At 36.7% G+C, this 24,953-nt stretch overlaps 1 protein-coding gene across 1 annotated transcript in view; it reads right to left on the bottom strand.

The window, feature by feature from the left end:
- The window catches only part of SLC6A16 (solute carrier family 6 member 16), a 53,260-nt gene extending 28,335 nt beyond the window's left edge, over positions 1 to 24,925 (bottom strand). Inside the window, exon 1 of the mRNA XM_074369256.1 lies at positions 154 to 24,925. Coding sequence (XP_074225357.1) covers positions 154 to 158 — 5 coding nt within the window. The 5' untranslated portion in view covers positions 159 to 24,925. The remainder of the gene's footprint in view (positions 1 to 153) is intronic.
- Between the last annotated feature and the right edge of the window lie 28 nt (positions 24,926 to 24,953).

Here is a 24,953-nt window from a genome sequence, read left to right as displayed (position 1 = left end):
TACCTACCCACCACTCTCCCCATCCTACTCACTTTTATCTTCTTTCATAGCATCTCTCACCATCTGATGTGGCTATCTATTGACTGCTTATCTAGTTATTGCCTAATCCCCCTTCCCCACTGCTCTATCCCCAGGAAGAGGACGGTGCTCTACCTCATATTTGGGGCCACTCTCCTCTCTGTTCTCTGTGCTTCCGCCACTCTGATCTTTTGTTAGCTCCTCAAATGCTCTACAATAGAATAGGCAAGGATTGTGCTGAAAAAGAAAAGAAAAAAAAAAGGATGTGGAAGAGGGGAAGAGAAAGAGAACTGGAGTTTTTGTTCAGAAGAAGGACCGTGCCACCCAAAAGCAGAGGCAGCAGATGGGTGCCAAGGCAGCACAGGCACAACTGGGTCACAGGAATAAATCACTTGTGAGACACACTGTTTCCAGAGAGTTTCTCAGTAGCTCAGGAAATGACTATACTTCAATGATAGGTTAAAAAAACAAAACTCAGGTATAAATTTCTATCTTTAGTTCTCTCTCTGCTACATTCAAAAATGAAATGAAAGAAAAGACTGAAAGGAAATACATTAATATATAGAAGATAAGAGGATAATAGGTATTTTTACATCTCTCTCTCTCTCTCTCTGATTTTAAATTAGCTTAGTAAACTAACTAAAAAAAGTGTTACTTTGATAATCAAGAAAAACATGTATCAATAAGTAAAAATTAAAAATAAAAAGATGATACTGGACACAGAAGTCAGATTGAAGGATACCCCATCAGCCAAAACTGGGACAAAATAAATAAAATAATAGTAACAGATGAGAACTCACAGAATAAAATAACTAAAAATCCATAGTGACATAAATAAGAAAAAGGAAAATCTCTTCCTTACAGTAAAATGCTAACTAATAAATATATAAGGAATGATGAAATTAGAAAATTATGATTTGCCATGAGAGTAATAACTGACTCAACCAAGAATCATCAATTGTTGCTGACAAAAGAAAGTTTGACAGGAACAAATAATTGCTTAGTATTAATGTACCTCCCCACAAGATACCCTCCCCCATGAAAAATAGAAAAATAATACCTGTACAATGTTGAACACTACCTTAACCAAGTAATGAAAGTCAATTGATACCATCTGCCTCCTGATATGATGCACTGAGAACACATCATTTTATTGGTAATCCTACCAAACATGTATAACCAAAATCTAATCATGAGGAAACATCACAAACCCAAATTAAGGGACATCCCATAAAGGAACTGGCCTCTAGTCACCAAAAATATCAACGTCAAGAAGACAGGAAAAATGGAAGAACTTTAAGTCTGAAATTACAACTTCAAGTCTGAAATTATGTCAAAGTAAGAAGTTAATACTAGAGCTTCAAAAACATCCTGGCTGGACTTCAGTTTCTGGTTCCCACATAAGGAGCTTATAAGGAGGGACTTGCCACTCCATCCTAACAAGTAAAAGGCTGAACAGGCTAAAAAACCAACAACTCTTCTTGGATCCCTAGGGGAGGTGAGGACACAGGGCAAATCACTGCTCTCAAGACTGGAAAGACAGATAGACCAATACAAAGATTCACTGAGTACCAGAGCAGGGACTCCAGAGCGGAAATCACCCAGGAACCAGTACCAGGGTAGGAAAACCTGAACTGTAACTAACAAACTGCTGGAGGCTCAGTGTGGACAACTCTGAGAGTTTAAAACTCCAAGAGGACCCAGTCATCTGAGAACAGGCATAATTTTGTGGGTTTAACCTCTAGGAGCCTGACCGGGCTCTCAGAGAATATCCCCCTTGTGCTTTCAGTAGGGGGAGCGGGGAAAGAACCATTTTGAACCACTCCAGAGCACTCTGTTCTTAACAAGGCCTGCCCTCAGAAGAAACTAGTTAACCAGACCTAATCTGTTGGGATAATATCAGAGTCAAACTGACCTAGGGTAAGGAAATACTCCACTCCACTCCACTCCACTCTAGCCATCCTGTCCCACCTATGGAGAGGAGGGAAAAAGAAAAAAAAAACTGAGGAACACTTGTGAAGATCACAGTCCAGAAACATAGGCTTACTAAAAGACTGAGATCTAGTCACAAGATTAAAGAACACTTCCCCTCTCCCTACACCTCACTACCACATTACTAAAGGCCTATTTACAGCAGTTCCTTTTACCCATTACATCATGTTTAGGCTATCCAGAAAAAAAATTAAAAGGTATACCAAAAGGCAAAAAACACAATTTGAAGAGACAGCAAGCATCAGAACTAGACATGATTGGGATGTTGGAATCATCAGAACAGGACTTTAAAACAATTATGATTAATATTCTAAGGGCTCTAATGGATTAAATAGACAGCATGTAAAAACAGATGGACAATGTAAGCAGAGACGTTGAAGTCCTAAGACAGAACCAAAAAGAACTGATGGAGATCAAAAATACTGTAACAGAAATGAAGTATACCTTTGATAGGTCTATTAGTAGACCAAACATGGTTGAGAAAATAACCCCTGAGCTTAAGGATATCTCAGTAGAAATCCAAAGAGAACACTGAAAATCAGCAGGTAGAAAATCAGTAAGGATACAGTTGAACTCAACACCACCACCAATCACTTGGATATAACTGGCATTACAGATTACTTCATCTAGTAACAGCATCATTCACCACAACAGACCGCATGCTGGGCCATAAAACACTTTAATAAATTTAAAAGACAAGAAGTCATACAACGTCTGCCTCAGTCCACAATCAAATTACACTAGAACTCCATAACAGAAAGATAACTGGAAAATCCCAAAATTTGTGAAGATTAAACAACAAACTAAATAACACAACTCAAAAAAGAAATCTTAAGAGGAATTTAAAATATTTTGAACTAAATGAAAACAAAAAACAACTTACCAAAATTTGTGGGATGCAGCAAAAGCAATGCTTAAAGGGAAATTTATAGCATTGAGTGCATATATTAAAAAAGAAGAAAGATCTAAAATCAATAATCTAAGCTTCCACCTTAGTAAACTAGAAGAAGAATTTAAAATTAAATCCAAAGTAAACAGAAGAAAAATAAGGATTAGAGCAGAAGTTGAAGACAGATATCAATAGTGAATCAACAAAATCAAAAGCTGGTTCTTTGAAAAGATCAACAAAATTGATAAGCTTCTAGCCAGGCTAACTAAGAAGAAAAGAAAGAGGACACAAATTACTAATAGCAGAAATGAAAGGGTGCATCTACACAAATCCAATGGACATTAAAAGGATAATAAAGGAATACTATGAACAACTTTATGCCCATAAAGTTGATAACCTAGATGAAATAGACCAATTCCATGAAAGACATGATCTTCCAAAACTCATTTAAAAATAAACAATCTGAATATGCCTGTCTCTATTAAAGAAATTGAATAAATAATTAATAACCTTCCAAAACAGAAAGCTCCAGGCCCAGATGGGTTCACTAATAAATTCCACCTAATATTTAAGGAAGAAATTGTACCAATTCTCTACAATCTCTCAGAGGATAGAAGCAAAGGGAATAATTCTAGCATTACCCAGATACCAAAACCAAATAAAGATATTACAGGAAAATAAAACTACTGATCAATATGTTTCATAAACATAGACACAAAAATCCTCAACAAAATATTAGCAAATACAATCCAACAACATATAAAAAGAATTATATACCATGACCAAGAGGGATTTATCCCAAGTATGAAAGGCTGGTTCACCATTCAAAAATCAATTAATGTAATCCATCACATCAACAAGCTACAAAACGAAAAAAATCACATGATTGTATCAACAAACATGGAAAAAGCATTTAACAAAATCGAACACCTATTCATGATTTTAAAAAAAACTAAGTAAACAAGGAATAGAGAGGCCTTTCCTCAACTTGATGAAGAATGTCTACAAAAAAACCTACAAATAACATCATGCTTAATGGTGAGAAAGAAGCAGCTTTCCCACTAAAAGCAGGAACAAGGTGAAGATGTCCCCTCTCATCACTCTTTTTCAACATCATACTCAAGTTCTAGCTAATGCAAGCTAAGACAAGAAAAGGAAATAAATGACATACAGATTGGGAAGGCACAAATGAAACTGTCTTTGTTTGCAGATAATGTGATCATCTATGTAGAAAATTCGAAAGAACTGACAAAAATGTCCTGGCACTAATAAGCAATTATAGCAATGTTGCAGGATACAAGGCTAAATACAAAATCAGTAACTTTCCAATAATGAACAAGTAAAATTTGAAGCTAAAAACATACCACTTACATTAGCACCCCCAAAAGGGAAATACTTAGGTATAAATCTAATAAAATATGTTAAAAAATCTATGAAGAAAACTAGAAAACTCTGATGAATAAAATCAAAGAATTAAATAAACGGAGAGATATTCTATGTTCATGGATAGGATGACTCAATATAGTTAAGATGTCAGTTCTTCTCAATTTGACTTATTGATTCAATGCAATCCCAATCACAACCTCAGAAAATTATTTTGTGGAGAGTGACAAGCTGATTCTAAAGAAGAACAAAGATGGAGTACTGATACAATCTGACTTCAATAACTACTATAAAGCTACAGTAATCAAGAAATATAGTATGGGGGGGAGGGTATAGCTCAGTGGTAGAGTGCATGCTTAGCATGTGCAAGGTCCTGGGTTCAACCCCCAGTACCACTGTTAAAAATAAGTAAACAAACAAACAAACCTAATCCCCCCCCAAAAAAAACCCCAAGAAATACAGTATTGGTAAAAAAATAGACAAATACATCATTAGTACAGAATAGAGAGCATAAAAATACACCCACATAAGTATAGCCAACTGATCTTTAAAAAGGAAACAAAGGCAATACAATGGAGCAAAGATGGCCTTTTCAACAAGTAATGCTGGAACTGGACATCCACATGCAAAAAAAGAATCTAGACACAGACTTTACATCCCTTCCAAAAGCTAATTCAAAATAGATCACAGACTTAAATGTAAACTTCAAAGTATAAAACTCCTAGAAGATAACACAGGAGAAAATCTAGATGATCTTGGGTATGACAGTGACTTTTTAGATACATTACCAAAGGTACAATCTATGAAATAAACAACTGATAAGTTGGACTTCATTAAGATTAAAACCCTGCTCTACAAAAGATTTTGTGAAGAGAAGAAGAGAACTAGAAGACAAAACACAGACCGAGAGAAAATATTCACAAAAGATGAATCTGATAAAGGACTGTTACCAAAAACATATTTTAAAAGACTCTTAAAATTCAGTTGCTTCCATATCTTGGCTATTGTAAGTAGTGCTGCTATGAACATTGGGGTGCATGTATCTTTTTGAACTAGTGTATTCATTTTTTTCCAGATATATACCCAGGAGTGGAATTGCTGAAAAATATGGTAGTTCTATGTTTAGTTGTTTTGAGGAAACTCCATCCTGTTTTTTATAGCAGCTTCCCCAATTTACATGCCCACCAACAGTGTACAAAGAAAGGTTCCCTTTTCTCCACATCCTGTCCAACATTTGTTATTTGCAGAATTTTTGATGATAGCCATTCTGACAGGTGTAGTAATACCTCATCATTCTGACTTACATTTCTCTAATAATTAGTGATGTTCAGCATCTTTTCCTATGCCTGTTAGCTATCTGTATGTCTTCTTTGGAAAAATGTCTATTCAGGTATTCTGCCCATTTTTTGACTGGGTTGTTTGGTTTTTGATATTGAGTTGTATAAGCTATTTATATATTTTGAATATTAACCCCTTGTCAGTCATTTGCAAGTATTTTCCCCCATTCTGTAGGTTGTCTTTTCTTTCTGTCGATGGTTTTCTTTGTTGTGCAAAAGATTTTAAGTTTAATTAGGTCCCATTTGTTTATTTTTTGCTTTTGCTTTTATTTCTTTTGCCTTAGGAGACAGACCCAAAAAATACTGTTATGATTTATATCAAAGAATGTTCTGCCTATGCTTTCTTCTAGTAGTTTTATAGATTATTACTCAGCCATAAAAAAGAATTAAATATTGCCATCTGCAACAACATAGATAGACCTACAGAATAGTATGCTTTGTAAAATAAGTCAGACAAAGAAAGACAAATACTGTATGGTATCGCTTATACATGGAATCTAAAAAAATAATACAAATGAATGTATATATCAAAGTGGAAACAGACTCAGATATAGAAAACAAACAAGTGGTTATCAGTGGGGAAAGGGAAGGGAGAAGGGGCAAGTTGGGGATATGGGATTAAGAGATACAAACTATCATGTATAAAATAGATAAGCAACAAGGATATATTGTATAGCACAGGAAATTATAGACATTATCTTGTAATAACTTTTAATGGAGTATGACCTGTAAAAATACTGAATCACTATGCTCTACACCTGAAACTAATGTAATATTGTAAATCGACTATACATCAATAAAAATCATAATTTAAAAATTAAAAAATAAACCTCACTGAGTCTAGACTATGGCCAAGAACATAGTAGCTCAATAAGTAATCATTAAGTTTTTGGGGGGAAAAAACTCAGTAAAAAAACAATCTGATTTTAAAATGGGCCGAAGACTTTAAGAGTCACCTCATAAGAGAAGATATATATGTGGCCAATAAGCATGTGAAAAGATGCTCTACACATCATATGCCATCAGAAACAATGAGATAGCACTACATTCCTATTAGGATAGCCACAATCCAGAATACCAATAATACCAAATGCTGGCAAGAATGTAGAGTAACAGGAACTCCCATTCATTGCTAGTGAGAATGCAAATGGTACAGCCACTTTGGAAGACAATTTGACAGGTTTTTTTTTTACAAAACTAAATATACTCTTATACAATCCAACAGTTGTGCTCCTGGATATTTATCCAAAGGAGTTAATTCAAATCTATCCTTCCTGATGGAGTGGTTCAATGTTTTAGGAAGTAAGTTATAATTTTCCAGGCAGCCTGTTGGAAAGAGAAAAACAGTCCCTTTCCAAAGTCCTTCTGCTGCAGTGAACTCCTGACTTTCAGAAGCTGTGTCCCAAAGGGTTCAGACATGTGAGCCACTCCAAAGAGAAAGTCGAAGGGTTAATTAATGGGTCTCTCTCAGAGGCAAACTGTGTGCCACCACAGCATTAAGAGACAGGATTACTTTGAACCACAAATGTTCAGAGTGTAAGAAAAAAATTAAATAGAGAAACCCAGCCATTGGTACAATATCTTTAATTTTAAAAGGAAAAAATTAGGAAACACTACAGAAATGAAGAGTTAAGTCTAGTCATGCTGCCAGCCCCCTCTCCTCTCCATCAGGTAGCCAAATCTAGTTAGTGAACCTTCAAGCTTCAGATCTGTGAAGAGCATTCTACAGCAAGTATCAGATCATCAATAAGGGTACAAAAAGAAACTTAATGCCACATCATTTTTAGGCAAGAAGCAAGCTATGACTAATCTGTCTTCATTCAAAGTCTAATAAAAAGGAAAAAAACACAATTTGGATCTTAACACTCATGCATTGTTCAAAAAAGCAAACTCAGAGTCAACTAAAATATCAAGCAAAATAATAACTGGGATATAAACAACCTGGTGATAAGCACAGAAAATAATAATAGCAATCATTTAGGAAGTATCTTCTAAACTTTGCAGCAATAAATATATTTTTAAACCCCATTCAAAACAGCTACAGCTCACAGCACAATCATCACGGATGTGATGAAGCTGCTCAAGCCACGCATCAATGCCAATATGCTGCCTATTTGCTTTGTTGGGAGACTGGAAAAGACTGATCCCACTAGAAGAAATGAGGGAATGGAGAAGGGGGAAAATGGAACCACTGAATTGATGGAGCCCCTTGATGAAGAAATCTCTGGAATCGCAGAATTAATTAGAAGAGTAGAAGTCAAAGGAACTTAATCACGTGTGCATCTTATGCCCAGTTTAAAGATGATAACCAGCCATCTTTATAATCTTGGACTTTACAGTGAAGGGGTGAAAATTACCCATGAGTTCCCTCAGTTTGTTCCTGTGGGGGTTGTGCAATATGATTGATCTTGATGAAATTTTTATGATTGCAAAAGAGCTACACTGAAGACTATTAAAGAAGATCCTTAAGTTTTGAGAGTGAGTCCTATGGTTTCTGATATTTAATTTGTTCTCTTTTTAAGTATCATTTACCTAATTTTAGATTCTAACCTTCAGTTTTTGATAGAACTAGTATATTGACAGTTCTCATCCGAGTTCTCTTATAAAGAATTACTTTTTCAATATATGCTCAGACTAGATGCACGAACAAAGTAGCTGTCTGAACCCAGTTATCTATTTTATTAATAAAGATTAAAATGGTACATACTATTGGTCATTCCATTCTTATTCTTTTAGTTATGTATTCAAGTACACACTTGGAATTTCATAGCTCTAAGGTCATGTCTTAGACCTGCCAAGTGAAACCCTGTGTCAACTATATTAAAGATTTACTCACTACTTCACAAGCTATACCATGTTAATTACTTATTTGATATTCCCTGTAAAAAATTATTTTGATGAATTAAAAGAGTAAAGAGAACTCTACATCTTTTATAATTTGTGAAGTACCTCTTTGGGTACTGACCATTTACTAGTGCCAAACAAGGGATACATGATCACTAAAACAGTTGGTGGAATCATTTGATTTTTTTTTCTTCCTTTCAACTGTCATTATCCTTAGTATAGAATTCTTGTTTCAGTGATCAGGGAGGGATGTGACAAGTGTAGGATAAAGGGTAATAATGCAAAATAACTGTGATGAACTGTATGGCCAGTTAGATTTTATGGACTGCCCCATTCTCTTCAGTGAGGAAATAAACTAATTCTAAATCCACTTAGATTGTAATTGTAAATAAAAATATTTATTTTAATTTATATAATCTTAACTGTCAAATTTTATTATCCCAAAATACACTGCAAATTACTTAAAGGACATTGCCATAGCCACTTACGGTAAAGCATTTCTTTATAGGAAGTGAAGATAATTAAAACTGAAATTTAGGAAGGATATCAGCTAGTATCAATGACATAGTATTGTCTTAAACAACAGAAGAAGGGGCTCAGTCCTCAACTGTGTTAACCTCTGAAAACTCAGTGCTATTAAACATTAAAAGTGCCTTGCGTGAAGCCTTCCCTTGAGCTACCATGTTTAGTAAATTGAACTAAATGAATAGGGTCTCTTGCTTTCCGTCAAGTGAATCCTTTATGCTAATAATTTATGGTACCATGTATCTAGCCCAAAATTTACTTCTGAGCTGCATGACGTCTGCACCTGGATTTCCCACCAGCACTTCAAGTTGAACAGGTGTGGTTTGAGCTAATGTAGCTCCCTACTATGTGTTCCCTGATTTTTTCTAATAACTTTATTGAGATATTGTTCAACTATCATACAACTTACCTATTTCAAAGTAATTCAGTGGCTTTTAGCACAGAGTTGTGCAACCATCACCACAATCAATTTGAGAACATTTTTATCACCCCAAAATGAAACTCTGTACCATTTATGTATCATGGCCCATTCCTTCCACCACCACGACTCCCCACCACCCAACCCTAAGCAACAACTAATCTACTTTCTGTCTCTACAGATTTGCCCATTCTGGACATTCCATATAAATACAATCATATAATATATGGTCTTTGGTGACTGGCTTCTTTCACTTAGCATGTTTCTAAGGTTCATCTATACTGTAGCATGTATCAGTGCTTCACTCCTTTTATGGCCAAATGATATTCCATTATACCACATTTTGCTTATCATCAACTGGTGCCATTCATCAACTGGTGGACATTTGGGTGGTTTCTACCATTTGGCTATACTGAATAATGCTGTTTTGAACACCTGTGTGTAAGTTTTTATGTGTATATATGTTTTCATTTCTCTTGGGTACATGCCTAGGAGTGGAACTGCTGTGTCAAATAACAAATTTTTAAGGAACTGCCAAATTGTTTTCCAAAGTGTCTGTACCATTTTACATCCCCAGAAGCAGAATATGAGGATTCTGATTACTCCATATCCTCAACAAAACTTGTTAATTATCCGACTTTTTTACTGTAGTCATTCTCACAAGTGTGAAGTAGTACCTCTTTATGGTTTTAACTTATCCTGTTTCTTTTAAGGCTACCATAAGCGAACCAATTTCCCAGAAATGCCTTAACATGTTCTTTTCACTGCCACTGCCACTGCCACTGTAAGTTCAGGCAATTGTAATCTCTCACTTGAACAACAGCAACAGCCATAGGCATATAACTGAACTTCCTGTTTCCAGTCCCTTCCTATCACCCAGCAAATAGAGTTGCATTAAACATCAGTTGTAATCATTATACTGTAAAGCTTAAAAACTTGAGACATACAGAAGAGGGAAACTTCCTTGGAAGCATACAGTAGAGAAACCTGGCAAATACTGCCATAATGAAGTGATCAAGGTTAAGACTACCAGTGATGTCATGTGGACTTCATACGCCTTCTAACTTGATGAGATGAGATGAGAAGGGCACTTCACCTCTGTGGTATTTTTTCCAGTACCCTTAACTCCAGTCTAATCATGAGAAAACATTTTGAAACAAACTGAAATCCTTCCTGGAGTAAGACACCTTCATTTTAAGGCCTTAAATTATTCCTACAAATAATCTGTCAAGAACAAGAAGCATAGCACATAAGTAAAAAAGGAACTGACAGAAACAACAGATGGCAGAATCAAATTAGCAAAGACATAAAATTCCAGAATCATTAGACAAAGTCAATAAAATAACTGGTTTCTATTTTTTAAGAAATAAAGGAAAAGTTTGAAAATAACAACAGAGAACAGGACTCTATAAAAAGTGATTTTACAGGTTTAAAAAGAAATGAACACAATAATTAAAATTAAAATTTCCTGGAAGGGTTAAATAGTGGATTCAGTTCTGCTGTAGATAGTATTTGTGAACTGAAATAGATAGCTCAGAGAAAAATAACCAAGAACATAACATAGAGAGATAATAATATGGAAAACATAAAAATAAAATACAGAAATTAAAGAAAAATTTCAGAAGTCTGACAAATATTTAATTGGAGTTCCAGAAGGAAGGAACAGAAAATAGTACAGAAACAATGTCTAAAAAGGTTAAAAAGATTTTCCAGAACTAGTAAAACACACCAATTTCAGATCTAAAAAAAAAAAAAAAAAGACCCAACAAAGTCCACTGGAGACAAAAGGAACTCTATATACAGACACATCATTATAAAACACTTGAAAGCAATTATAAGAATAATACAGGTTATCTGCAAAGGACAGACATAAAGGTGATTTCTCAATAGCAAAAATGGAAGCCACAAGGCAATGGTAGGATATGATCAACATGTTGAAAGAAAAAAAGCCTGCCAATCTAGTATCTTAAATCCTAAAAAAAAAAAAAAAAAAAAGTGTTAATGAGGGCAAAATAAAGATGGTTTACAACAGACAAAAATTTTGAAAATCAATAACGAACAGATCTTCATTAATGGAAATTCTAAAATGTGTTTCAAGCAGCAGGAAAGTAATCCCAGGTGGATGATTTGAGAACCAAGAGGAATAAAGAGCAAAAAATATATACATAGTAAATATGTAAAAAAAATCTAAATTTAAAAAAATGACTCTATGAAACAAAATGATGATATCCCGGCAGATTAAAAAGTAAAAATAAAAAGCATCAAAATAATTAAATGTAAATTGGGAAGAAAGTAAACAGAATTCAAATATTCTAAGTTCTTTGTATCTTCTGGGAGAAAGGGAAACATACTGTAATGTCAATAAATTGTGTATTTTTCAAGTTCTAAGGTGACCACTAGGGGGAGAGTGTAGCTCAGTGGTAGAGTGTGCGATTGGCATGCAAGAGGTCCTGGGTTCAATCCCCAGAACCTCCACCAACAATAAACAAACAAAAATTTTTAAAAATTAAGGTGACCACTAAATGAATAGAGTCTAAAACTATAACTAAAAGAGGGAGAACAATATAATGATAAAAAAAATACTAGTCTGCTTACTTACCAAAACTGATAAAATTAAGATTAATACCAAATGCTGGCAAAGGTGTGGTGCACCTGGAACACTGGCAGGAGTGTAAATGGTACAACCATTTGAAAAAGGTCTAGCAGTTTCCTACGAAAATGGGCTTTTTGAATCTTAGTTTCTTATTAAACTGCTAGACCCAGTAATTCCACTCCTATGGATTTATCTAAGAAAAATTAAAATATGTGGCACAAAAAGACTTTTACAAGAATGGTCATAGCAGCTTTATTCATAATAGCTAAAAATTAAGGAAACAGAAAACAAACACACAAGATCATCAACAAAGCCCAAAAGTTCTTTGAAAGAACTTATAGAACTGACAATCTTGTAACGAGCTTTATGAAGAAAAAGGAGGGAAAGCACAAATAACCACTAGGAATTAAAAAGGGGGACATTACTACAGATGTGACAGATATTAAATAAGTAATAATGATGAACATTAACATCACTGCACCAATAAATTCAAAAAAGAGTTGAAATACTCAAGTATCTTTTAAAAATTAACCAAAGAACTACCTCAGGAAAGAATAGAGAACCCAAGAAGTCCTATAACCATTAAAAAACTTGAAACTGTAATCAAAAATCTTTCAAACACACATAGGAGTTCATGCACACACTCACACACACATACATGCAAACCTTTCTAATACCAGATGTCGTTAATGGTAAATTCTACCAACCTTCAAGAAAAAAATAATTACAGTATTAAACATGCTCTTCTAGAAAACAGAAAGAGGAACACTCCCCAACTTATTCTGTAAGACCACCTCAACTTTGATGCCAAAATTTATGCAAAAACTGAAAAGCCCAAAAATGGCTAAGATACTCCTGATTTAAAACAAAGTAAGAAGACAAGCTCTCACAAGTATTAAGCCTTAATATAAATTTGTAGTAAGACAGTGTGAATTGAGACAGGGACAAACAAATAGAATAATAGAACACAATCGAGAGGCTAAAACTAGACATGCATTATGAAATCTTAACATAGGACAGCTATGCCTTAGCAGACCTGTGAGTAGAGGGTGAACTTCTCAATAAATTGTGCTTGGATAACTGGGTATCCACGCAGCAAAAAAAAGAAATTGACACTCTACCTCAAATAACATTCAAAAATCAATCTCAGATGGTAAAAAAAAAAAATGTGAAAACAATACTATAAAATTCTAGAAAATATAAAAGAACAGAGAATCGCTGTCTTACACTACTTCAGGGGACAAAATTACTGCTGATGTACATGGTTCCCCTTGAAGAACAACACTTTGGTATAGGAAAAGATTTCTTGTAAAAGACACAATAACAATGAGCATAAAATTTCAGTTTGATACATTTTACTACACTAAAATTAAAAACTCTTTTTCATCAAAAGACCCCAAAAGGAGAAAAGAAAGAAAAACTGTAAAGTGGGAGAGGATATCTTGCAACCTACAAAACAATAAATGACTAATATTCAAAAGATACAAAGAACACCTGCAAGTTAGGAAGAAAGACCAATTGCAAAATGGGCAAGAGGCTTGAGAGGCACTAATCAGTGCAAGGCAATTAAAATAATATGAAATATCACTGCACAGTGACCAGATTGGGAAAAAATGGGAACAGTCTAATAATACCAGGTGTTGATGAGATGTAGAGCAACCAGAAGTCTCATCGCCAATTAATGTTAGTGTGAATTGTTATAACTAGTTTGGAGAACAACTTAGCATTAGTAGTAAAATTGACTATACATATACCCTGTGGCCGAACAACTCCCAATACTAGGTATATTCCCTAGAGAAACTCTTTCACTTGTGCAACGAATACAGTAGTAACAACAACCATGATAACTAACACATTGTGCTTGCTTTATGTCAGGCACTGTCCTAAATGCTTTACATTTTTTTAATTGCATTACTCTTCACAAACAACTCTATGAGGTAGGTACTATTATTGTCTCCATTTTACAAAAGTGAAAAAACTGAAACACAAAGAAGTTACACAATTTTCTCAAGGTTACACCGCAAATGGGGGGTAGAGTCAGGATTGAACACAGTCTGGTTTCAGAAACAGGTCTTAACCAATTACATTCTTCTACCTCTCCCAAGAAATGTCCTCAGCAACATCATTCCTAATGGTCATACAGTTGAAAAATACAAATGCCCATCAACAATAAAATGAATAAATCAGAGAATATTCAAACAAAAGAATACTATGCATATGTAAAGAAAATAAAGGAACTACAGCTACAATCAACAATATAAATTAATTTCACAATGTTGAGCATAAGAAGCACAACATAAAGTATTCCAGACAGAACGAGTCCACATTTCTAAGTTCAAAACAGAAGCAAAATTAAACTAATAGTTAAGAGATACATATATACATGGTAAACGTATAAAGAAAATCAAGGAAATGATTATCACAAAAGTGAGATTAGAAGTTACCTCTAAAAGGGAAGAGGGGGTACTTGATTGTGAAATAATTAGTGAAGATCTTCTAGAGTCATGGTAATATTCTATTTAAGCTGGGTGGCAGTTAAGCAGATATAAGCTTTATAATTATTTCACTTAAAACTGTTTATACATTGTCTGCACTTTTGTGGATGCATATCTCATGATTTAGAATGTTAAAAATAAAATGTAAAGAAAGAAAAGAAGAAATGGCCAGAGACAGGAGAAATGCCAAAAGAAAATGCTGTCACAAAACTAAAGATTAAAAAAAAAAAGTAACGGAGAGCCTCACATTATCAACACAAAATCAAATAAGATAAACTCTAAAGTGTATCCATAGTGAACTCTTTCGTTTGGGTTTTGCAATAAACCCAAAACCTTAATTCAATTCGTTCTAAAGTTAACCAAGCTGAGGAAGCTGGAGACATTCACCTAATCGGCAGCCTTCCTAAGAAACGCAAATCTTCACTACTACTAGATGTTTTGCCAGCAGCTGAAATGAGACAAAACTCAAAACAACAAGGAGTAATTCTGAGTCTCATAATTCATGTTAACCCTGACCCAGTGTTCCTCTAAAAAAAAAGAAAAATTGTTTTCGTGAAAAATATATCCACCTTCTCTGAAAACATTCAAAAAGTGTATTCCTTAAAACAAGTTTTATGGTAAATTGGTCAATTTGACTCTTTTAGTAAAGAGAATTGGGTTTGGGCAAACGGATTCGGCAAACTGGCCACTTGTGACGCTTATAAAGCCCCTTGGTTCCCTGGTAAACCCTTCCTCCCAGGCTGGAGAAGCCCTGATAACGGCCCAACATGTGAGACCCGACAGCATCCTCCCCGGCAACTGCTCTCCTAGGCCCATGCCTCCCAGGGAGTGCTCGGGGTCTCCCAGAAATGCCCGTTCCTCTCAGTTTACCGCCTTCCCTGGAACCATAAACTCCAAAACTCAAAGGAGGGAGCCAGTGCCCAGGTTCCTCAATGAGCAGAAAATAACTGTCCCTAACAGGCCCCTGATGAGGCTGCAGCCAATTTCTGCCACCTGGGAGCTGGAACCAATGGGCTTCCCCAACTGGGCAGGGGCCTACGGCCGCGTCCCGTGAAGGTCGGGCCTTGGGATTGGCTCAAAATCAGATTTGGTGAGCAAAGGGGCTGACAAAGCTTCCTGGGCTTTAGGATGGAAAAAAAAAGAGGGACTTCTCAAGCCTATTTGATCCCTCAGCTCCAGAGCCCGGGGTGTCTGGGAGGCTCCGGTCCGGTGGCCTGTTATCCCTTGGCAGGGTCCAGTGACCCCAGGAGGGTACGCTCAACCTCACACACCCCAGCTCTAGGAACGTTTCGGGGACCCCGTGGGGGCCAAGTCTCCCTCACCCTAGCCTGGAGGGCTGGGCTCTTCAGTCTGGTCAGTCTGGAGAAAATGTGGGTGAAGAAGGCTCAACTGAGAAGCCTAGAGACCACCTCAGGCCTTTTCAAGCCTAGGCTGACCTCACCGCGCGATGCTCCTCGCTCTGCCGCAGGTGCCGCCTTTCCCGACTTGCCCTGCGCCAGCGCCGCCGCTCCCCTCGAGCGCCCCCTACTGACTGGATGAACGATTCCACTGCGCCGCCCTCTCTAACATCCCCCTTCCGTACACGTGCACGCGCAGGCCCACGCACGCGCTCCGTCTGCGTTTATGCCGCTTTTTCCCTCAGGTTTCCATTTAGGCCAAGGACGGGACCTCCTTTCTTCTCCATCCTCTCGTGCTGCTCGGTCCACGCTCTTACCCAAGGTAAGGCTCTTCCCTGGTCTGGAGGATGCATTTTGCTTCCAGTCCCACGAGTAATGTGGAGGTGAGGATGAGGAAGGAGGCTTGTTGTTCCCATTCATTCCTTCTTGCCTTCAAACCTTTGACACTTACTTAGGGCTCCTATACTACTAGCCAAACCTTAAATGTGTGTCCAACAAGACTGACAGGGACCTTGCCTTCAGAGAATTCAGGAATTTTCTGGGCTGCAGACAAGAATCAAAAACCTAAGGATTTACTTAGGTCAGTGAGTCTCAAATTTTTGTCTCAGGACTGCTTTTTTTTTTTTTTTTTTTTTTTTGAACAACATGGCCAGACTTAGATCAAGGACTGCTTTCATACTCTTAAAAATGTAGGACTCAAATAATTTATGTGGGTTATATTTATGTGGATTGTGAATATGTGAGTTATATCTATCAATATTAAAACTGAGAGGGAGCTGAGAGTATGGATCAGTGATAGAACACATGCTTAGCATGCACAAGGTCTTGGGTTCAATCCCCCATACCTCCACTAAAAAAAAATTATAAATTTTTAAAAACTAGAAATTTCTAAAATACATATTGTCATTTTAAAAAATTGTGTTAGCATAAATAACATCTTAATAACTATAAATTAATAATCCACACCAAAAATAATTTAGTGAGAAGAGTGTTTTACATTTTTGCAGGTCTCTTTAATGCCTGGCTTAATAGAAGACAGCTGGATCCTCATATCTGCTTCTGCACAGGGTTTGTCAAAATACCTCATGTGCTTTTTGGAAAACATCCCTGTATACTCAAGAGAAAATGAGAGTGGAAAGGCAAATAACATCATAATAGTATTATGAAAATAATTTTCACCTCATGAGCCACTGAAAGTGTCTCAGGAACCCCCAGAAGTCCCTAGGCCACACTCTGAAAACCACAGGCTTAGATCATTATTGTTGAACAAAGATTTAAAGGAAAATATCTAGGTGCTGTAAGAATGCATCAGAGGCTGAGGAAATTATTCAATCCTTTAACACAGAGAACTAATTTAATTTAGAGAGAGCAGTTCTCTCAGGAAGGAACACCAAAGGTGAGACTTGAAGGATAACTTACTAGGTGGAAAATGAAATACGAGCATCTCAGGTCCCAGGGCTATGCAAAGGCCCTGGGGCAGGAAAATCTGTGAATTCAAGACACGAGGAAAAAATATCTGTCAAAAAATATTTATTGAATGATGTGCCCTACACTGCCCTAGACCCTCAGGACACTGTTATGGAAAAGATTTTACATTCCAGTTGCAAAAAGCAGGAAGCACAAAAACAAATATGAATTTCCAAGAGTGGGAATGCCATTAAGAAAGCAAAACAAAATGTTATGAGGAGACAAGGCAGAGAGCCATAGACAGAGTAATCAAGAAAGCCCTCTCTGAGTGTGACCTTTGGCAGAGTCTTGAAGGAGCTGAGGAAAGGAACTAGGAACAGCATGGGGAAAAGCATTCCAGGCAGAGAGAACAGCAGTGACAGAGGCCTGGAGGCAGGAGTGTACTTGACAGGTTCTTGAAACAGCAAAGTCAGCATGGCTGGATCCCAGTGATTGAGGGGAGAGGTAGTAGTAGATGGGATAAGAGAAATGGCAGGGGCCAGAGTATTGTATGAAGGATCTTATAGGTCATGGTAGGAAGTTGGGGATTTTTCTGAGTGAGATAAAAAGCCATGAGAGGGTTCTGAGTCAAGAAGTGACTCATATTTTAGCAGGAAGATTCTTTTGGCTTCTGGGCAAACAATAGGATGTGTGGGCTAAGGGTAGCTTCTGGTGACTCCAGGCATTCCTTGACTTATATCTGCATAACTCCAATCTTTGCCTCTGTCTTCACCTGGCCTTCTCCTCTAGGACCATCTCTCCTCTGGGTGTCTCTTCTAAGAAGACTTGTCCTCTGATTTAGGGCCCACTCAGATAATCCAAGATAATCTCATGTTGAAAAAACCCTTTTTCCAAAAAATGTCACATTCACAGCTTCCAGAGGTTAGGATAAGGACATACTTTTTTTCGGTTGGGGGAGGTAATTAGGTTTATTTATTTATCTATTGTTAGAGGAGTACTGGGGATTGAACCCAGGACCTCATGCATGCTAAGCATGCACTCTACCACTTGAGCTATACCCTCCCCACAAGGATAAGGACATATCTTTTGGGGGACAACATTCAACCCACCACAGTAGGTCTGGGATGAGGACTGAGAGTAACAGTCCCCGTCTAACTGACAGCTAACCAATTCCCAACTGACACTGATACTGCCTGTGTGGAGACCACAACCAGTGATGTAGAGAGGTCAAGTAAGATGGGGACCAAGAATTGACCATGTGGTATATCATTGGTGACTTTGACAAAAGTGGTTTTGATGGACGAGTCAGACTGAAAGCCTTACAGGGGTAGAATCAAGGGAGACATAGAATAGATGAAGTAGAAGCAATGAGCATAGACACATTTTTAATGCATTTTGTTATCAAACAGAGGAAGAAATAGAATGGGGATGTAGAAGGATGTATGGTCAATAAAGGAGTTTTTAAGATGGAAAAAATAATAGCATGACTGTATGCTAGTAGGAAAGAGTTGGTAGAGAGGGAGAATTTGATGATTCAAAGGAAAGAGGGGACAAATCATTGGAGGGATATCCTCAGGAGGCAAGAAAAGGTGAAACACAGCATGCAGGTGGACTGATTTCCCTTAGGGTTGGGTTGTCCAATATGGTAGCCACTCACCACATGTGGCTTCTGAGCATTCAAAATATAGGGAATCCAAATTGTCGTATGTCGTATGTATGAAATAAACACTAGATTTCAAAGACTTATTACAAAAAGAAGAATGTAAAAGTTCTAATTAATAGGTCTTATATTGATTACATGCTAATATTTTGGATATGCTGGATTAAATAAAATATATTATTACAAATACTTTTATCCCTTTTTTTAAATGTTTGTTCTGGTGTTATCTGTAATATTCAAAAACTGTAAACAACCAAAATGTCCCTCAACAGTTGAATGGATAAATAAATTGTAGTATATTCAGGCAACAAAATACAATAGAGTGGTGAGAGTGTAAGAACTATTGCTACTTATTCCATTGATGAATTTCATACACACAATGTTGAACAAAATTAAGGCGAACACAAAAGAATAAATACTGTATGATTCCATTTATATCATGAAAAACAGTCCAAACCAAAATGTAGTGTTTTAAGTCAAGAGGAAGTGGGTAGTGATTTGCAAGGGAATAAATGTTTTCTGGGTTGATAATGATGTTGATCTTGATTACATGGGTATTTACTTTGTGATAATTCATTGAGCTGTACATTGTGTTTTGTGAACATTATTATGTGTGTCATCCTTCACAATAAAAAAGATTTTAAAATAACATTATTCACTCAAAACTACAAAAAGAAAATTTGAAAGCTCTGGAGTTTATCACAGATCCAAATTTTGATGCTGGCTAAAATGTAGTGACGGGTATTTTATCTGTAGCAGTCAGGATTATTAAAGCTAGTTGCTTTAACTAACAACCCTATTTATTAATACTAATACTAACAATCTTCATTTACTAATAAAATATTAGGTAGCTTAATGTAGTAAGTTCTTACTTACATAAAGTCCAAAAGGCTCTCCTCCAAAGAGAAACCAGCGACCTAATCTCCTTTATCTCTTGACTCTCCTATCTTTCAGTGTTCCAATAAATTCTCAGCTTCTAGGCAGCCAATGAGTGAAAGAAGAGAGACAAAGTAAAAATTGCACAGGATATTTTATGGCCAAGTCTAGAAGTGGCCTACATCACTCTGCACCCGCTCCACTGGCCCAAGACCAGTCACATGGCCTCAACTTCATTGCAAGGAGACTTGGGAAATGTAGTCTTCCTATGTGCCTAAGAAAGAAGAAACCAAATTGGTGATCATCTACCACCTTTCCTTGGCCCTCCAGTTACCCATGTACTCATCTCTGAGGAAGAAAATAGTGGATGGAAAGGGGAAGATTGGTGTATTCATTTCCTGTGACTGCAAGAACAAATTATCACAATCTGGTAGGTTAAAACAACAGAAATTTATTCTCACACAATTCTGGAGGCCAGAAGTCCAAAGTCAAGGTGTTAGCAAGGCTGTACTCCCTCTAGAGGCCCTAGGGGAGAATCAGATATTTGCCTCTTCCAGCTTATGATGGCCCCTGCAGTTCTCTAGCTTGTGGCTGAATAATTCCAATCTCTGCCTCTCTCTTCACCTGGCATCCTCCTCTTCTCCCTGTGTCTTTTCTGTGTGTCTTTTATAATATAGGATACTTGTCATTAGATTTAGGGCCCATCCAAATAATCAAGTTTGATCTCTTCTCAATATCCTTAACTTAATTACATCTACAAAAAAATAAACTCTTTTTCCAAATAGGGTCACAGATTCTAGATATGGGCATATCTTTTTTTGTGGGGAGGGATTCACCATTCAACCTACTGCAGTCAGTTCAGAGGCAATTACAGTTATTTGTGTGAAAAATACTAAGAGCCTGGATTAGAACTTGGAGTTCAAGACAAGTAGATGGATTCAAAATGTATTTTATTAGTAGGGCACAGAGAACTTCATGATGGTTTAGAAGTGGAAACTGAGGGGCAAGGGGTGGTGGGTCAGTGTCCTAACTGAGATTTGAACATAGGACTCTGTAACCTAGGTGTGGGTTTCAAAAAGACCCCTCTAGGACCACGTAGGAAATGGACTGCATGGAAGAGACTAACGCCAGGGAAGAGCCTGAGGTCTGGGTCCAGGTAGGAGAACAAAAGTTCTGAGTCAGTTTGAGCCGTGACTACAGAGAGGAGGTGACAGGATAGCAAACCAGGAGGAAGAGGAATTGGCTTAGGGACTGCTGGGCTTTATGGGAAAGAGGGAGAAAGGGAATGAGGACATCATCCAGGATTTGGTCCACTAAGGAATAAAGAATCTGTGAACTTGAAGACAGAACCTTTGATATCATCCAGTCAGAGGAGAAAAAAATAAAAATGAAAAATAGAATTCAGTTTGCTTATATTTTGTTGTTGTCTGTGTTTGGACCTTACACCTCAAAGAACTAGAAAAAGGAGTAAGTCCACAGGTAGCAGAAGAAAAGAAATAATAATGATTAGAGCAGAAATAAATGAAATAGAGACTAGAAAAAAAATAAAGATGAATGAAACTAAGAGTTGGCTTTTTTTGAAAAGATAATCAAAACTGAAAAACCTTTAGCTAGACTAAGAAAGAAAAATGGCTCAATTAATAAAATTATAAATGAAAGAGAAGACATAACAACTGATACTACAGAAGTACAAAGGATCATAAGAAACTAATATGAACAATTATACACCAACAAATTAGGTAATTTAGAAGAAATGAATAAGTTACCAGAAACATACAACTTACCAAGAGTGAATCATGAAGTAAATCTGAACAGGCCTATAATGAGCAAGGAGACTGAGTCAGTAATGAAAAATCTCCCAACAAAGAAAAGCCGAGGACCAGACAACTTTATGGGTGAATTCCACCAAACATTTAAAGAAGAATTAATACCAATCATTCTCAAACTCTTCCCAACAACTGAAGAGGAAAGAACACTTCCAAACTCATTTTATTAGGCCAGCATTACCCTGATACCAAAGCCAAACAAGGACACTGCTAGAAAAGAAAATTATAGGCCAAAATCCTGTATGAACATAGATGCAAAAATCCTCAACAAAATACTAGCAAATTGAATTCAGCAACACATCAAAAGGATCACGCACCATAATCAAGTGGGGTTTATCCCTGGGGTGCAAGCATGGTTCAACATACAGCAATCAGCACATATGATATACCACGTTAACAGAATAAAGAATAAAAATCATATGATCATTTCATTAGAGGCAGAAAAAAATGGACAGAATTCAACACTCTTTCATGATAAAAACTCTCAACAAATTAGGTATGGAAGAAATGTACCTCAACATAATAAAGGCCCTATATGACAAGCTAACATAATTCTCAGTGGTGACAAGTTAAAAGCCTTTACTTGAAGATCAGGAACAATACAAAAATGCTCACTCTTGCCACTTCTATTAAACATAGTACTGACATTCCTAGCTACAGCAATTAGGCAAGAAAAAGAGACAAAACTTACCCAAATCAAAAAGTAAAAAAATTGTCTGTTCATAGACATGACCTTATATAGAAAACCCTAACAATCCACCAAGAACCTGTTAGACTAACACATGAATTTAGTAAAATTGCAAGATATAAAATCTACATACAAAAATCAGTTTCATTTCTATATACTAACAACAAACTATCTAAAAAGTTAAGAAAACAATTCCACTTATAATTGTATCAAGAACAGTAAAACCCTTAGGAATAAATTTAACCAAGGAAGTAAAAGACCTGTCCCCTGAAAACTATAAGACACTGAGGAAAGAAACTGAAGAAGACACAAATGAATAGAAAGATATCCTATGTTCTTGAATTGGAAGAATTAGTATTGTGAAAACATCCGTACTACCCAAAACAATCTACAAATTCAATGCAATCCCTATCAAAATTCTAATTGTATTTTTCACAGAAATAGACAAAAAAAACTATCCTAAAATTTGTATGGAACTACAAAAGACCCTGAATAGCCAAAGCAATCTTGAGAAAGAAAATGAAGTTGGAGACATGATACTCCCTGGTTTCAAACTATATTACAGTTACAGTGATCAAAGCAATGTGGTACTGGCATAAAAACAGGCACATAGACAAGTGAAATAGAACAGAGAGCCCAGAAATATACTCATGCATGTACAGTCAACTAATTTTTGACAAGGATGTCAAGAACACACAATGGGAAAAGCATATATCCACATGCAAAAGAATGAAATTGAACCACTATTGTATACCACTCAGAAAAATTAACTCAAAAAGTATTAAGGACTTAAATGTAATACCTGAAACTGTAAAACTTCTAAAAGAAAACACAGGGAAACAGCTCCTTAAGTTTTGTCAAGTTAGTCTTGGTAATAGTTTATTGGATAAGACATCAAAAGCACAGGAAACAAAAGCCAAAATAAACAAGTAGGATTGCATCAAACAAAAGAGCTTCTGCATGGCAGAGAAAACAATACATTGAAAAGGCAACCTTTTCAATGGAGAATGGGAGAAAATATTTGCAAATCATACATCTGATAAAGAGTTAATAGTCAAGTTACATAAAGAACTCGTATAACTCAACAGCAAAAAAGCAAATAATCCAGTTTGAAAACAGCAAAGAACCTGAATGGACATTTTCCCAAAGAAGACATACAGATGGCCAACAGATATATGAAAAGGTGCTCAGCATCACTAATCATGACAGAAATGCAAATCAAAACCATGAGGTATCACCTCATACCTGTTTAGGATGGCTATTATCAAAAAAGACAGACTAGAGATCTCAATTATTGGCGAGGATGTGGAGGAAAGGGAACCATTGTACACTGTTGTGTGAATGTAAATTGGTACAGCCCCTATGAAAAACAGTGTGGCAGTTCCTCAAAAAATTTTAAATAGAACCATATTTGCTATATGCTCCCACAATCTCACTCCTGGGTATATATCCAAAGGAGATGAAATCAGTATCTTGAAGAGATATCTGTACACCCATGTTCATTGCAGCATTATTCACAATAGCCAAGGTGTGGAAGCAATCTAAATGTCCTTCAACAGACAAATGGATCAAGAAAATGTGAGATTGCGGGAGGTGTATAGCTCAGTGGTAGGGTTCAATCCCCAGTACCTCCATTAAAATAAAAAAGAAAATGTGAGATAGATAGATATATAATCTTTAGAGGCCAATTTCTTAGAAACAGAGAGTAGAATGGTGAATGCCAGGGGCTGGGGAGTAGGGAAAATGGGGAGACATAGGTCAAAGCATATAAATTTATAAGAAAAAGAAGCTCTAACCTGAGGATCTAATGTCCAGCATGGTGACTATAGTTAATAATACAGTATTGTATACTGGAAAGTTGCTTAGAGTAGAACTTAAGTATTCTCACCACACACACACAAACACACACAAAGTTTATTATGAGGGATGATGAATGTGTTAATTATGATGAATGTGTTAATCTTGAGCTTGATAATCATTCCTAGATAGATATAAAGTCATCATTCTGTAAACTTTAAATATATACCATTATATGTGTCAGTTATTCCTCAATAAATCTGGGGGGAGAAGAAAGCCCAGAGGCAAAAATCAGAATACTATTAATATGAATTGATTTTTGATGACATTAATAAGAAAATAAATTACATTTGGAGCCTTTATGGAAAAATAAAAAGTGGATGAGATCTCTCAGAAGAGAGAGAGGGTCTCTAAGAGGGTCTGGTTTTCCAGGGCCTGGGTGGATGTCAGGATGGTAGGAACATCCACAATGCCCGAAATCTGGGAGGAATTTGGGACCTGACAAAAGTGAGGAGCCTGCAGGGGCATCAGGGGAGACCTCAGAGGCCACTGGGAGCACAGCTCATGCCTAGAGACGACCAGGTACTGCAAAGCCAGATATAACGGCCAAGGTCCTGGGCTCAATCATGACTATTGAGAAGCCGCCTCCTCCTGGGGCCCCACTGCAGAAGCAGGAAGAACTGCCTACAGCTCAGCTTCCGCTCCGGGTGTTTTGGCACATCCGAGTCACCCCTCGGGGCTGCTGGGGACCTTCCCGCTTGGGGCCAGCAGCACTTTCACTTCCCCCAGGTGCCCAGCCCCTGCCCCA

This window comes from Camelus bactrianus, chromosome 9 (assembly GCF_048773025.1).
Source record: "Camelus bactrianus isolate YW-2024 breed Bactrian camel chromosome 9, ASM4877302v1, whole genome shotgun sequence".
NCBI classification, from domain to species: domain Eukaryota; kingdom Metazoa; phylum Chordata; class Mammalia; order Artiodactyla; family Camelidae; genus Camelus; species Camelus bactrianus.
Note: the sequence above shows the minus strand (reverse complement) of the source record. Positions and strands in the feature narration are given on the sequence as shown.